This window comes from Medicago sativa, chromosome 8 (genome assembly GCF_051527215.1).
Source record: "Medicago sativa cultivar Bolivia chromosome 8, Bolivia_mono, whole genome shotgun sequence".
NCBI lineage: Eukaryota > Viridiplantae > Streptophyta > Magnoliopsida > Fabales > Fabaceae > Medicago > Medicago sativa.
Genome location: NC_140756.1, coordinates 67,403,273 through 67,419,762, shown reverse-complemented (window position 1 = coordinate 67,419,762; position 16,490 = coordinate 67,403,273). Strand labels below are relative to the sequence as shown.

General features: G+C 32.0%; 1 protein-coding gene and 1 pseudogene across 1 annotated transcript; one reads left to right on the top strand and one right to left on the bottom strand.

Annotated features, from left to right (window-relative positions):
- Positions 1–2,633: 2,633 nt before the first annotated feature.
- On the top strand, positions 2,634–4,862 carry LOC146900764 (Peroxidase superfamily protein). Its single transcript, XM_085731635.1, has 4 exons — positions 2,634–2,937; positions 3,155–3,346; positions 3,578–3,743; positions 4,225–4,862. The coding sequence occupies exons 1-4, from the start codon at positions 2,713–2,715 to the stop codon at positions 4,638–4,640; spliced, it is 999 nt and encodes a 332-aa protein (XP_085587761.1). The 5' UTR covers positions 2,634–2,712; the 3' UTR covers positions 4,641–4,862.
- A 3,554-nt stretch (positions 4,863–8,416) lies between these two features.
- LOC146900763 (phenylalanine N-monooxygenase CYP79D16 pseudogene) lies at positions 8,417–15,168 on the bottom strand (annotated as a pseudogene).
- Positions 15,169–16,490: the final 1,322 nt, after the last annotated feature.

The following is a 16,490-nucleotide window of genomic DNA, read 5'->3' as shown; positions in this document are numbered from 1 at the left end:
AACATTAGTTTACAAACTTGAAAGTTGAATGGAAGCCTACAAATATACCTGCTCGTCAGTTTTGTTTCGTTTTTTAAGAGGGAGTGATATATTCAATTTTCGAAACTGCAACGGCAAATTTTATTTTTAGTAGTGATATATTCGATTTTCAAAACTACATTACACACTTGTTCAGCAATGTTGGTTTGCTTGCCTTCTCTTTGCTGTGGCGTTAAAATCTCACTTTTTGTTTGTTTTACTTGATCCCTAATACTTAAATGTTGGTTGAGGGAATCTGAGTTAGTCTGCTCAGTTAATTAATTAGTGGCTAATTAGAGAAATAATACATGTTTCCTATAAGTGTGATGGAAGCTTTACATTTCGCAGAATTAGAGAACCTTTGGGAGGTAGCAGAGTGTTTGTAAACAAGAGTGTATTGTGAATTTTTACTAAAAATTTACTAAAAAAAGAAGAGTATGAATTTGGACTGTCCATTTTTTTATGGAAAGATTTATATTTCAACTGTCCTTTTGATTTTTTTTTTTTTTGAGGGAAACTGTTCTTTTGATTTGTTTTGCGAATCCAATTAATATCGGACTATTTAGATTATGTGATTGTCAATGCGGGTGATACAAAAGTTAAGTTAACTTGGACACGGTTTAAGCATTATTTTGAGGCTTTTATGAATCAAGGCATTATTACGTACAATGGTCAAAGCCTACCAGAAATATAAAATGCTGAACCAATAGAAGACAACTTTTGTTGAAGAGTCTACTATTATCCTTAAAACAAGTAGGTCACTGAACATACCTAATCCTTCACCATATTTCATCACAAAATTTTCTATTATTCAATTTCCTTTACTATTTGTTGAACTGTTCACATACTCTTAACATATTAAAGCATATAGAAAATTAGACACATTCTCTTTTTAAGTTAAAAGGCTTTGAAGTCAAAAAGTGATCATGTCTTTTTGTATAAACAAGTGAATATCAAGCAAAGGGAAAATATGGAAGAATTGCTTTTGACAGATACAATACAACATAAATCCAAGGATTCAGGGAATAAATTTTATCTGGCTTATGAACCATTCTCACATTTTAGAATTTATTTTAGTAAAAACTTTATTATTAGAAGTCAACTGAGCAGGTGAGTCCACACTAACTTTTGTGAGCAATCCCTATAATAAGACATAGAGCATAATTAACCTGGAGATTGACTGAGTTGCCATTTGATATTGTCATAATTATCTGGAAGCAATTTAGATGCAAGACTCACCTAATTAATCAACAAGCAATTAGCCTTGAGTCTTAAGGTTGTATGTACTAATTGATCAATACTCAATACTTGGGGTGTAATAAAAGAAAGTGTATATAGAAAATGTACCGTTTGATCTTTTTTTGACTCGTGAAAAAAAAAAAAAAAAAAAAAAAGGCAACCACAATTTGGCACAAAACGATTGGACCTTATGCTCGCGTTAATTGTGACTTGAGTTTGAATCTCTGTTGGTAGATTATATGCAAATTTTATTGTAGACTCTCGTTGAAATTTGTGGTTTTTGCTAACTTTGCATGAAGTGTGTGTCTTTTAATCTCAATCTTTAGTTATAAATCAAATAGAAAAGCATTAAGAAATAACAAAGACCAGGATATCCCAACCTGCTGAATGAGTCACCAATGCATGTTTGCTTTAAGCTACAGTTAAAATTACTTGGCTTGGACTTAAGCTTCAAACTATTTGCCACCGCATCCTCTTCCTTACTCCGAAGTTTCCAAACACCTTTCAATCTTACATGTTACTGTAATTTATTACTACTATTTTTTTTTCTAACCTATTTTATTTAGATTTTTTTTTGCTCTTGGTAAAAGTTCCTAAGTATTCTCACGATTTAGGTCATTTGAATCCACTACATAAATAATCATCGATAACGAAACATCTGGGTTTTTTTTACCATCCTGAACTACATCCCAAATTAGCGACTCTAGAAATCAAACACAAGACATATAGTTATTTAATTTATTTTCAATGCTAAATGTTAGTATTGTTAGGGATTGGTCACAAACCGTATGAAAGTGCAACCCAACCGTATGAATATAAAATAATCTAAAGTGCTTAGTACATACAACCTTATGTTACGGATTTGACACATGTATGGTGTATATTGTCATTTGATATACACCATACATGTTTATTATTTTATAACTTCATAAATGAATAACTTAGAGATGTGTCTATGAAAGTGCAACCCAACCGTATGGATTGAGACGTTGAAGACTTGTTAAGAAGGAAGTCCATATGATTTCTCCATCTTTCGGACAAACTAACCACTAACATTTATCTATAAAACTAAATAAATAAATAAATAAGCTCAAAATGTTCCCAAACTATTATTTTCAACCATAGAACATGAATGTATACCATTTTAATTTCATTCATAATATCGTATAATAAATTTTTATTATATCTGAACCATTCAGACTAGGTGATTTTTTTAATAAAAATGCTACTAACTCCTCCATTCTTCTCTTCCACTTTAACATGGATTTTTAAATTAGATAGTTACCAACTCCAACTTTTTTCATTCTTTTTTTGTCATGCAATTACTTTCTCCCAAGCTCTTCTCTATAAATACTATTTTCCAACACATCACTCATACAATCAACTTTGAGAACTTCTCTTCTTCAACTACTCTTTTATATATCTTCTCTGAGTGATATTGAAAAAACAACAACAATGGCAAATTCTTTGAGCTTTCTCATGCTTCTTTCTTTACTGGCATTTGCTCCTTTTTGCCTCTGTCATAAGAAAATGGGTTCTTACCTTTATCCACAGTTTTATGACTATTCATGTCCACAAGCTCAGAATATTGTTAAGTCCATCCTTGCCAACGCTGTTGCAAAGGAACCTCGTATAGCTGCTTCACTTTTGAGACTTCATTTCCATGACTGTTTTGTCAAGGTATGTGATATTATCATTATTGTAATGACCATGTGATATTAAGTCGTGGCCGTACCGAAAACTTTGATGTTGCGGTGATTAAAAATGCATTATATGTATGTAGCCTCGACACTTCAAATTGAAGACGTGTCCAACATGTGTCGGTGTCAGATACCAACATATATGATTACATTCAATCATGTCTATTTTTTATACTAAGAAGTTGATCATGTTGCAGGGTTGTGATGCTTCAATATTGTTAGATAACAGTGGAAGCATTATTAGTGAGAAGGGATCAAATCCTAACCGTAATTCAGCTAGAGGATTTGAGGTCATTGATGAAATTAAATATGCACTAGAAAAAGAATGTCCTCATACAGTGTCTTGTGCTGACATTCTGGCTATAGCTGCTAGAGATTCAACTGTTCTTGTAAGTATATAATTTGCTCTTATTTTATCTAATAAAATTAATCTTTTCACTATAGAAACAAATTATGACATGTCCATAAATTGTGTTTCGTCTATTTTCATAACCTCTATTTTATCTTTTGTTATAGAAGTAGCTTATACATAAACACTGATATGATAAGCGCTTATGCTATAAACATTTAATTTAGCCGAAGCCTTATATTCTTACATTACTACTCCCTTTTATGTGTAGGCTGGTGGACCAAACTGGGAAGTGCCTCTAGGCAGAAGAGACTCACTAGGTGCAAGCTTAAGTGGTTCCAACAACAACATTCCAGCCCCAAACAACACATTCCAGACAATCCTGACTAAATTCAAACTTCAAGGACTTGACATTGTTGATCTTGTTGCTCTTTCTGGTACACTCCTTGAACTTGTCACATAAATTATTTTATTTTCAATATAATTTATATATTTATAATTTAAATCATTGTTTATCTCTTAATATCCCTATATCTATTTAAAATCAGACTACTTTTCACCTAATACATGTGCCTCAAATTCAAATTTATATATGTAATTTTAAATATCTTTATTTTTTTATTTCTATTTTTAGAATTTAAAATACCACCTAAATGTGATGTGGGTAATAGTTATTTTATAATATTATATTATTCTCCATGGACTGACATACACCAATGTGATAAAAGTTAACACAATTTATATTTTATTTTCCTAAAGTTTAAGCATCACTTGCATTTTACTCTAACTCACAATATTCCGTAGCTAAGTAAATAGTCATTTTGAACTCTAAATATGTGCGTCAATGTCGCTATAGTCTTTAAATATATCACATTATACATAGCTACATACTAAAACAAATTTCGTGCAATTGTAAAGGGAGCCACACTATAGGAAAGTCAAGGTGCACCAGCTTTAGGCAAAGACTCTACAACCAAACTGGAAATGGCAAGCAAGATTACACTCTTGATCAATACTATGCTGCTGAATTGCGCACTCAATGTCCAAAATCTGGTGGTGACCAAAATCTGTTCTTCCTAGACTATGTCACACCAACAAAATTCGACAACAATTACTTCAAGAACCTATTGGCTTACAAGGGACTATTGAGCTCTGATGAAATTTTGTTGACAATGAATCAAGAATCAGCTGAGTTGGTGAAATTGTATGCCGAGAGAAATGATCTTTTCTTTGAGCAATTCGCGAAGTCTATGATCAAGATGGGAAATATATCTCCTTTGACAGGTTCAAGGGGAAACATTAGAACAAATTGCAGGGTGATTAATACTTGGTGATCAAGCAATATATCATTGCTTTATAAAAATCATACATGAAAATTGCATATGAATTATATTTTTATGTTTACTTTTTTTCCCTTGGTGAGTTGATTATCTTGAATCCATTGCTAGTGTGTCCACTTTGGGCAATATGACTTTGGATAATATTCTTGTGTGTGTCTCATGAAATTATTGTACCCAATTCCATATCTTTTATAAAGAAGTTATTGTTCTTCCACAGTCCACAATCCACAGCATGAGAGAATTGATTTCTGCTAAATATAATTTTGTTATTTAGGATTCTGTTCAGAATTCCTTTTTTTTTTTTTTTTTTCTTTTTACTGTAATAAGATATTCAGCGTTGTTTTTAACATGTTTATTGAGATGTCTAATATGGACCTGATACAAAGGCGGACCTTTTTTTTTAATTAAGAGGATCCTTGACCACTTTTTTTTCCTCATAAAGAGCCTAAATATGTTAATTATCATTAAAATATCAGCAATGCTATATTTCCCGAGACATTTCATCCCGAATGTCTCAAGAATTTCCATCAGCCAATTAAAATTTGCTTTTGACGGAAAACACGGAGGTAGTGGTGCCATTTTTTTTTTGTTGCAACAAGCAATTTCCATCGTGAATATGTCGCTGGAAATTTTTTCGGGAAGTTTAGCAATTTTCTTAAAATATTTCTTATAATAAACACCATTATGGCTATAAATAAGATCATCTGAAAACATTTGTCCAGAGTAAAATTTGAAACACATCTTGACCAAAAAAAAAAAAATTGAAACACATCAATATTCATAAATTTAATAGAGATCTAGCAAATATAAACACGAACAAGAATTATGGCAGTGTACGAGCTGAAGAAATGTTTCACCATAGCGATGATGATGTTAATGATTATGCTCGTTGTGACCCAAGTATGTGATGCAAGTAGTACTAAAGAATATTGTGATAACTGTGATGCGAAGTGCAGGGCAGGATGTGCCTCTTTCAAGTACAGGGTACAACATGGTCCTTTCCGTTGCTTCGTTGATTGCATGAATGCGACTTGCCGGTTGTTGCCTTTTACGTTCCCCTGCTTGCGTATAATGATGAAAGCATGGAGGATTGCAACAAAGTCCTTACTATTGCAAAGTGTTAGTCAAATACAATGTTGCAGCATTAAAAATACCAAAAAACTTTGATGTTGCGGTGATTAAAAATGCATTATATGTATATACCCTCGACATTTTAAATTGAAGATGTCGTGTCAGATACCAACACATATGATTACATTCAATCATGTTTATTTTTTGTATTAACGGTGTCTATATGTCAGTTGTGTCTAGTGTTTGTGTCTTTTTGTTTGTCAGCGATTCATATAATAAGTAATTAAGCTTTTTCAAATGCATAATTATAAGAAGTTGATCATGTTGAAGGGTTGTGATGCTTTTTCATTTCATTTTTTTTTTACCATTGGTGTCGTTGTTGACACAAAGATAACTAAAATTATTCAAATCAATAACCTCACAGAACCAGCTCGAAAAACAATTTACATAATGGGATATGGAAAATCCTGCATCAAAATCGGATCCAAATTAGAGAAGCCATGGACAGATCGGAAGGTGCAAGGAGGTTTGGGATCTAGATCGTTAATAGCTAGTGTATGAGTGTCTCTACAAATTCCTCATAGAACTATTGAGTGTTTTTGTTGCTACTACACTCAGCGGCGAAGCTAGCGCTATTTTTACGAGGGGGCCAAATATAAAGAAGAAGAAAAAAATTAAACACTAATATACGAAACTTATTTAATTTTACTTATATTTAATGAAATTGCAACAAAGAAAATAAAAGCTAACGATAGTTATTTATAAAAGTTGAGTTCTAAGGAGTTTTTAGAAGTCAAATTTATCCATAATTGACACTAAACTAAATAGATTATAATATTTTTATAATATCATCTATGTTTTAACCAACAAAATTGTTTGGAGTGGCCAAATAATATCTTAATAAGGTAGCTACATATATACCTAAGTTAAATATTCAAGATTTTTTTTCTTTTGGGGTAGCCAATGCTACCCCATGGCTGTGAAGCCATTCGCCCCTGGCTACACTAAACTTAAAACTAAGAAAAAAAATTGTTCTAGAAATAGTAGATGGTGTCGTTAATTATAACTGGAATGTGTTAAAGGATGTGGCCCTAACATTTGTCTCATTTTCAATATATACCCTTTTTTTTTATCATAAATGAGGATTTTCATAATGATAAACACACCAACTTCTTCTTTTTTTTTAAATATCTACGAGCTATTATATATCAAAATCTTTTATTGATCATCACTAAATTATAAAAATATAAGTTTAAATGAAGTTCAAATGCATAGTACAAGTGCGAGTTTATTCTAATACATATGTGTAGATACGCAAAAATTTTAAAATTTATGATACGATACAACTAAGATAGGTATACGTTAACAATTTTTTATAATAAAACTTAAATTCGTGTAAAATACTCTAAAAGAAATATGCATTGATTACTCTTCATTAATATATAACCATAAAGATCACAATTTACAATAATACTTGTGAAATAAAAGATATATAGTTTTTGTATAGATCATATTTTATTTTCATTCATATGTTATGATATCAACAAAAACAACACTTAAAGAATTGAAAACAAATTTTGTTTAATGTTGACAGATTCTGTCTGCTCTCTCTCTCATTACTTTCATCCAAAAAAAAAACATAACTTTTGAGTTTGGTTTAGTGAGAGACAATTCTACTAAATTCACATCTTAAAGTGATTCATAAACATCTTTATGAAATTCTCGCAACATTGTTTCACTGGTTCACCATTCATTTATTATATGTGTGTATATGTGTAGCATTTTATAAGTACCTGATAAAATAATTTTTAAAATTAAAAAAAAAATATATCATGATACATTGTGGGTACATATCCACAAATATCCACAGAATATTGATATCTAATATGTATTCGATTCGGATACGGTTCCGTACTGTTATTTAACCGTCCTTAGTGATAAAAATGTGTAAAAGATGTACTAATAATTTGAGTTTTCCGTTCCTTTAGTTTAAAAATTCTTAGTTACTACACCGGTTTGTAATTTCTCTCGCGGTTAGAGTGGAATCTATCTATATCTATATCTATATTATACTATATTTAAGGGTTTTTCAAAAATGTATTTATGGAAATCCAAAAATCACAAGAAATGATCGGCACGTGGCACCTTAAAATGAGCCAAGTTTTCTCATGCATTTGATATTTAATGCTATTCTAAATTGGTTTTTGTAATCTTTTATATTTTTTACCTTTATATTCTCGCAAGAATATTCTCACCACATTCATCCTAGCCTATTTAGGTAACATCATCTATACGTGGTAGTTATTTCAAATGAGCATTAAATATCTTTCACTAAACCAATTATTTATTTTAACGTTAAAAAATTTAAAATTATTCATATTTGGTAGTTATTTCATAAACATAGTGTACCTTTCACTATATTATTTCTTTTAATTATAAAATTCAAATTTAAAGAAATTAATTATGTGAAATATGATTTGAAAATGTATGTGAGCGAGCATGCGCACACACTGCATATATACTTTATATTATATGTAAAACCAAACATATTAATGCATCTATATAATATATAATATGTTGACTTAATGTCCAGAAAACCTAAATCTTCACTAACTTTGTGTGACATGTACTTCAAATTAATTAATTTTCAATTTAATTTAAAATGATATTTTTTTATTAAATTTTTATAAGTTGCTTAGTTAGTTGAAATGATAGACCTCTGGTGGTAACCTTGACTCTGCCAATGCCACAAATGGCTTAGCTTTAGTGGTACCACCATGTGATTCACAAAGGTCAATGCTAGAACGATCCAGTGGCACACTCCAGGTGAAAGAATGAAGCATCCTGACAAATAATATTAAAGTCATCGAAGTCCCAATGACGAGTTTGGGACACCCACGTCTTCCTATGCTAAAGGTTATTGCATTTAAAGTTGGATATCCCAAATCCAAGCTAGAACCATTAGTCTTAAGATGTCTTTATGGTTTAAATTCGAGTGGTTCTGTCCAGATTCTTGGATTCATACCAAGTCCTTCTCTTCTGAGTACCACATAACTACCTTTGGGGATATAGTAGTTACCAACAATTGTATCTACCATTGACATATTTGGTAGGTTGAAATCACTGATCGGGTGGCGCCGAAATGCTTCCCTAGCACATGTCTTGACATAATCAAGCTTTGGAATATCACTCTTTTGGACAAACCTTCATGTCCCAACGACTTTATCTAATTCTTCTATGACTTTTTGAATCATCTCAGGCTGATTAATCATTCCTGACAATCCTCACTCGACTGCATTTGATGGATTGTCAACTGCCACAAGTGTGAGATCCTGCAATGCAAAAAAAAAAAAAAAACAACAATACCAAGGAACACTCGTTATTTGTCTAGTATTTTTAGTAGAGTTCCGAAGCAAGTTAACCAAAAATCATTTTGACTTGTAAATTAAAACCGTTCCTCCCCATGTTCCAAATAACCTATTGTCTCCTTCATGTAGGAAATAAGAAGACAATAAATATATTATTTTACTCAAAACAACAAAATATATGAGAAAACAATAGATTTCAAAAAGTATTGAATAAGTGTAAAAATGGCATCTAATCAATAAATGCACGTTAAATATTGTATATTTGTCTTATATTTGGGGCCAAAAAAAGTTTCAACAACCCTCTTATATTAAAGACAGGGGTGCAGCTATGTCTTAGGAGAAATTATGTGAGCGAGCGTGCGCACACACATTGCATATATACTTTATATTATTTGTAAAACCAAACATATTAATACATCTATATAATATATAATATGTTGACTTAGATGTCAAAAAACTTAAATCTTCACTAACTTTGTGTGACATGTACTTTAATTTAATAATTTTCAATTTAATTTAAAACAATATTTTTTTATTAAATTTTAATAAGTTGCTTAGTTAGTTGAAATTATAAACTTCTGGTGGTAACCAATTGGCTCTACCAATACCACAAGTGGCTTGGCTTTAGTGGTACCACCATGTGATTCACAAAGATCGATGCTAGAACGACCCAGTGGCACACTTCAGGTGAAGGCATGAAGCATCTTAACAAATAATATTAAGGTCATCGAAGTCCCAAGGACGAGTTTGAGACACCCACGTCTTCCTGTGCTATAGGTTATTGCATTTAATGATGGATATCCCAAATTAATCCAAGTTAGAACCATTAGTCTTAAGATGTCTTTATGGTTTAAATTCGAGTGGTTATGTCCAGATTCTTGGATTCATACTAAGTCCTTGTCTTCTGAGTACCACATAACTCCCTTTGGGTATATAGTAGTTACCAACAATTGTATCTTCCATTGACATATTGGCTGGCGTCGAAATGCTTCCCTAGCACATGCCCTTACATAATCGAGCTTTGGAATATCACTCTCTTGGACAAACCTTCATGTCCCAACGATGTTATCTAATTCTTCTATAGCTTTTTCAATCAGCTGAGGTTGATTGATCATTTCTGCCAATCCCCACTCGACCGCATTTGATGGAATATTGTCAACCGCCGCAAGTGTGAGATCCTGTAAAGCAAAAAAAATAAAAAATAAAAATAACAATACCAAGGAACACTTGTTATTAGTCTCGTTTTTTTAATAGAGTTCCGAAGCAAGTGAACGAAAAATCATTTTTGTAAATTAAACACCCCCCCCCCCCCCCCCCCCCCATGTTCCAAATAACCTATTGTCTCCTTCATGTATAGGAAATAAGAAGACAATAAATATATTATTTTTACTCAAAACAACAAAATATATGAGAAAACAATTAATTTCAAAAAGTATTGAATAAGGGTAAAAATGGTATCTAATCAATTAATGCACATTAAAAATTGTATATTTTCCTTATATTTAGGGAGAGAAAAAAAGTTTCAACAACCCTCTTATATTAAAGACAGGGGTCCGCTATGTCTTAGGAGAAGTTATGCGAGCGAGCGTGCGCGCGCACACTGCATATATACTTTATATTATTTGTAAAACTAAACATATTAATACATTTATATAATATATAATATGTTGACTTAGATGTCAAAAAAACTTAAATTTTCACTTACTTTGTGTGACATGTACTTCAAATTAATTAATTTTCAATTTAATTTAAAATAATATTTTTATATTAAATTTTTTATAAGTATGTCAATTTCCCAGCAAGCACAACCACTATTTCCCAGCACAGGCACCACAAAAATGGAAGATTTGTGTGTCCATAATCTGCTATTGTCCCACTCGAGGATGTTATTATCCTGATCCTGCTCCCCCCGCAACTCAATCTCTCTCCATCTCTCCCGCAGCATCTTTATCTCTCAAAAAGAAGTGGGCAGTGCAGTGGTGCCCTCCCTTGCACCTGGAACCTTCCTTTTTGTTGTGCGGCTCCCGCAGCATCTGTCGAAGGTCCCACAAGCCCCGGAACTATTTAATAAAATAATATTATTATCTAAATATATGTGTTTGTGTGATAAATTAAAAGTTATAAGTGTGATAAATTAAATGTAATAAAAGTTGTCGTGATCCATATTGAATCTATAATTCACTGGATCACTTCAAAAGTGTGTAATCATTCTATAAGCTTAATATATACCCCTAAACCATTTTCGCATAGTTTGTTTTTGTTTAATATATGTTAAATTGTCAAATAAATCAATTATTGTGAACTGAGACACATGGAGTAACATTTGCCTATAAAGAAAGTTCCCAATTAGACTCTCTTTGCCATACAAAAAGTAAATACAATTAACAAGAATGAGAGCCGATTTTAGAAGCTAAAAAAGAAAGTAACCAAAAAAAATTCCCCGTATTTGACACGGGTATCATACTAGTACTAAACAAAGAATTGGGTAAGGATTTGTTCATTCTTTTATGACATTTTTATATTAGTGAAGACCATTCTATATGGAAAAATATTAACATACTTTTAAACACACTTCAATAAACTTTTTTGATTTGCTCTAAAAAAAATTGCAAATATACGTTTGAATCTAAATGTAAGTTTCTGACTGCAAAGTGCAAACGAGACATACCTTTAACTTATAACGACCAACCTTTGCATAGACACAACTCCAAATTACATAGGGGTACCACCAAAAACAGACCACTTGTGGCATTGGTAGAGCCAAGGTTACCACTAGAGGTTTATCATTTAAACTAATAAACAAGTCTATCATGGTCACAAACCCAAATAAATTTTATTTGGGTATACATACATAAATGATAAAATTCAAAAGAAAATTAATTTAATCATATTACTTAGTATTATATCTCTTTTAAATTTTATCACCCCAAATAAAATTTATTTGGGTTTGTGACCATGATAGACTTGCTTAGTTAGTTGATATGATAAATCTCTGGTGGTAACCTTGGCTCTGCCAATGCCACAAGTGGTTTGGCTTTCGTGGTACCACCATGTGATTCACAAAGGTCGATGCTAAAATGACCTAGTGGCACACTCCAAGTGAAGGCATTAAGCATCTTGGCAAATAATATTAAAGTCATCAAAGTCCCAAGGACGAGTCAGGGATACCCACGTCTTCTTGTGCTAAATGTTATTGCATTTAAAGTTGGATATTCGAAATCCAAGTTAGAACCATTAGTCTTAAGATGTCTTTCTGGTTTAAATTCAAGTGGTTTTGTCCAGATTCTTGGATTCATACTAAGTACTTGTCTTTTGAGTACCACATAACTACCTTTGGGGATATAGTAGTTACCAACAATTGTATCATCCATTGACATATGTGGTAGGTTGAAATCACTGATCGGGTGGCGCCGAAATGCTTCCCTAGCACATGCCTTGACATAATCGAGCTTTGGAATATCACTCTCTTGGACAAACCTTCTTGTCCCAACGAAGTTATCTAATTCTTCTATCGCTTTTCGAATCAGGTCAGGTTGATTGATCATTTCTGCCAATCCACACTCGACCGCATTTGATGGATTGTCAACTGCCGCAAGTGTGAGATCCTGCAAAAAAGAAAAGAAAAAAAAACAATACCAAGGAACACTCGTTATTAGTCTAGTTTTTTTAATAGAGTTCCAAAGCAAGTGAACCAAAAATCATTTTGACTAGTAAATTAAAACCATCTCTCCCCATGTTTCAAATAACCTATTGTCTCCTTCATGTATAGGAAATAAGAAGACAATAAATATATTATTTATACTCAAAAAACCAAAATATATGAGTAAACAATAAATTTCAAAAAGTATTGAATAAGGGTAAAAATGACATATAATCAATAAATGCACGTTAAAAATTATATATTTTTCTTATATTTGAGGGCAAAAAAAAAGTTTCAACAACCCTCTTATATTAAACACAATGATGCACAGCTATGTCTTAGGGAGTGATAGCTTTGGCTACCCAAACAATTAGTTTTCTATGAAAAATGCTAACTAGTGTCCCAGATGTACTAGTTAAGGTGGATAATATAGTAAAAAATTCTTGAAATCTGTATAGTCAAATTCTTAAAAGTGTAAAGAATTTTGGGTCATGCTAACTAGTGTCGCCAAGAAACTAGTTAAGGATAGAAAAAGTATAAAATATTGCATCGAAAAGAGTATTTTTTTACACTTTTAAGAGTTTGACTATACAAGTTCAAAGAATTATTTACTATGTTAGTATTCGTCTTAAGGACACTAGTTAACATTTTTTATAAAAAATAAAAAAATAAAAAATTAATTGTTGGCTACCCCTCCCTAACACATAGCTACGCCCCTATCTTTAATATAAGAGGATTGTTGAAACTTTTTTGGGTCCCAAATATAAGAAAAATGTTCAGTTTTCAAAGTGCATTTATGGATTAAATGTCATTTTACCCTTATTCAATAGTTTTTTAAAAATTATTGTTTTCACATATATTTATTGTTTTGAGTTAAAATTAATGATGTGGTACCTTAAGTTATTTGTTGGATACATTTTAGTCTTATAAGTTATTAACGTTACAATTTGGTCCCTTTAAATCGTCTTCCGTCAACCAAATAAATCCCCACTATCAAAACCGTTAAGCCAATGTCTAAGGTGGATACACATTGCAAGTTGTCACGTCACCGTTCACATGTGCCTATTTAACATTTTGGCAAAAGACTGACGATGAGGATTTATTTGGCTAACAGATACTAACTTAAGGGACCAAATTGTAACGTTAATAACTTATTTGAGCAAAATGTAACCAACAAATAACTTAAGGGACCAAATCATTAATTAAGCCTAAAATAAAATATTTATTGTCTCTTATTTCCTATACATGAGGGAGACAATAGGTTATTTGCAACATGGGGATGGACGATTTTAATTTACAAAAATAGAGAGTCAAAATAATTTTTGGTTGTTAGCTAATCCAATAAATTTATTTGCGCAAAGTTAAGAGAAATAAAATATGCATAAGATTACCATTTATTTAATAGATTTATTTTATCTTATTTTGACATTTTCAGTATCTTAAGCAATTAAAAAGAGATTTGTTAACAATAAAAATTGTAAAGATAAAACTAACAAAATAAAATTACTTAGTTGTTTATGTCGTAAGAATAGACAAAGTCGGTTGTAGATGAATTTGACTCCATCGTAACTAAAAGAAGATGGAAAGGAGATATACATACCAAAATAACAGACTTAATATCATGCTCAGTCAATAGGGCATTGTTGTCTGCGTCTTTGAGGGATATGAAAATATCAAGCAAATCTGCCTTATCTGTCTTTTTCCCGTTCTTCCATTCGCGAATTCTCTTCTCAATGATGGAGTCATGGTATTTATTTGCAGTCTTATAAGCATTTTTCACAATTCTTTCACGACCATCCAGGTTATAGCCCCTCAAACATGGAACAAAGTCGGTAACAGAGAAAGCATATAAATATCGTAACATTATGAAAAGTGCATCCACGTATTCAACCTCCTCTAAGTCGGGCCCACCATCCCCAATACCTTCTCCAAAGTACCTCAAATTTAAAAATAATCTCCTTATAACATTTGCAGCATAATGTTGTGTAGCAAATCTCACATCGACAGGTCCTTTTCCTCCACCTTTGAGGCATTGGTTGTAAACAAATCGCACAAGATTGTTAACTTCTTCTACTCTCTTGCCCTGAAGCCATTTATGCCTTAATGTTGATGCTAATTCATTGATGATGATCTTCTTCATTTTCATCCGTTGTTCTTCATAGGGAGTGAGTGTTGCGCTTAGATATCCACGAGTAACATACTCGGTAGACCAAGTGATGGGTCTTGAAGCAAAAGCAAAATCTTGTTTTTTCAAGAATTCACGTGCGATTTCAGGACTGCTAATTAAAATTACATGAATGTTTCCTAATCGAATGCATGCAATTTCAGTGTTTAGTTCACTCATCATCTTTTGTATCCATTTTAAAGTAGGCATGTTTGCTATCATTTCTAGGAGACTACCTACAATTGGTCAAGGTTTAGGCCTTGGAGGGAGTGTAAGTTTTTGTCATATATGGGTGTTATGTTTGATCAAAAATTTGATGATAAGGGGTGTAACAAGTAATGTGAGTATGAGGGAGTACCAAAGTGCTGGTGGTGGCTTCTGGTGCGAAAATAGAGGTTCCATGATTATGAGGTTCAAGGTTGGGAAAATTGTTTCACCAAAATGCTGATAGTGGCCATTGATCAATTCATCAATAAATGAGATATTAAATAATAGGACTATTTTTTTCAAGGGTATTGGGTAAAATATTACACCAAATAGGTCATTTAAGTTATTTTGGTCACAAATAAGTCGTTTAAAAGTGTATATGTTTTCAATTTAGTCCTTTTTAAACCAAACGTTACAGAAACAATGATGTGATAGTTAAGGGAAAAGGATTGTCTCCCGTGGCTTTTCCTCTAGTTTTATCCAATGAGCTAATCTCAACCATTCATTTTTTTAATGTCAAATCAATGGTTATTAATAAAAAGAATTAAATACATAAACTTTGTCTTATTACTTCCTTCCTTCCTCGTCAGATCCCCTTCCTCACTCATAAACCCATCTTAATGATAACAGCCGTGGAGCAGAGGTGGTACACCACAACAACGATGGTGTTCTTCCTTCCTTCTCTATTTTCCATCCTTTCTTCAGCAAATTAAAAGACAAAACTCATCAACCTTAAAAAAATCAATTGATTGCTGAAAAATTGACTTCAAAAAATCACATACTTCTAATTCTTCTTTTTCATTTTCGTTTAATTTTTCAGCAACAATTGGAACACCATACATTTGATTGGAAAATCAATTTGGAAGTATAGATAGTATATACATTTCTATTTCAATTGGAATCCATAATTTTCGTTCAATTTATGGGTTTTGGAACACCACACATTTTCTATTTTCCACCATTTAATTTAATGAACAATTGGAACCTGATGGTTGAGCTGGGTTTGTGAGTTGTGAGTGAGGGAAGATGATCTCGCGAGGAAGATGATAAGGAATGAAAGGAAAAAGACAAAACCCATATGATTTAATTCTTTTAATTAATAGCCATTGATTTGTCAATGAAAGAAATGAATGGCTGAGATTAACTCACAGGAGAAAACTGGAGGAGAATCCACCGGAGACAATCTCTTCCCATAGTTAAGTGTATGATGTTGCATGTTGATGGACAAAACGAGACGTTCTTTAAATCTTACGTGGTTAATGCCATCTTCTTCATTCTTACACACCATTTTCCCTCAATTTGATCCAACTTGTTAAAATCCAACTATATTTATATAAATATGTAAATGGTCCCTGTAAGTTCGCGCATTTTTGGTTTTGGTCCCTGTAAGTTTT

What these genes read in the sequence shown, in the direction of transcription:
- LOC146900764 (XM_085731635.1), top strand. Translation starts at nt 2,713, where the DNA reads ATGGCAAATTCTTTGAGCTTTCTCATGCTTCTTTCTTTACTGGCATTT. An exon ending in TCCATGACTGTTTTGTCAAG is followed by an intron (nt 2,938 to 3,154) that starts GTATGTGATATT and finishes ATCATGTTGCAG; the next exon opens with GGTTGTGATGCTTCAATATT. An exon ending in CTAGAGATTCAACTGTTCTT is followed by an intron (nt 3,347 to 3,577) that starts GTAAGTATATAA and finishes TTTTATGTGTAG; the next exon opens with GCTGGTGGACCAAACTGGGA.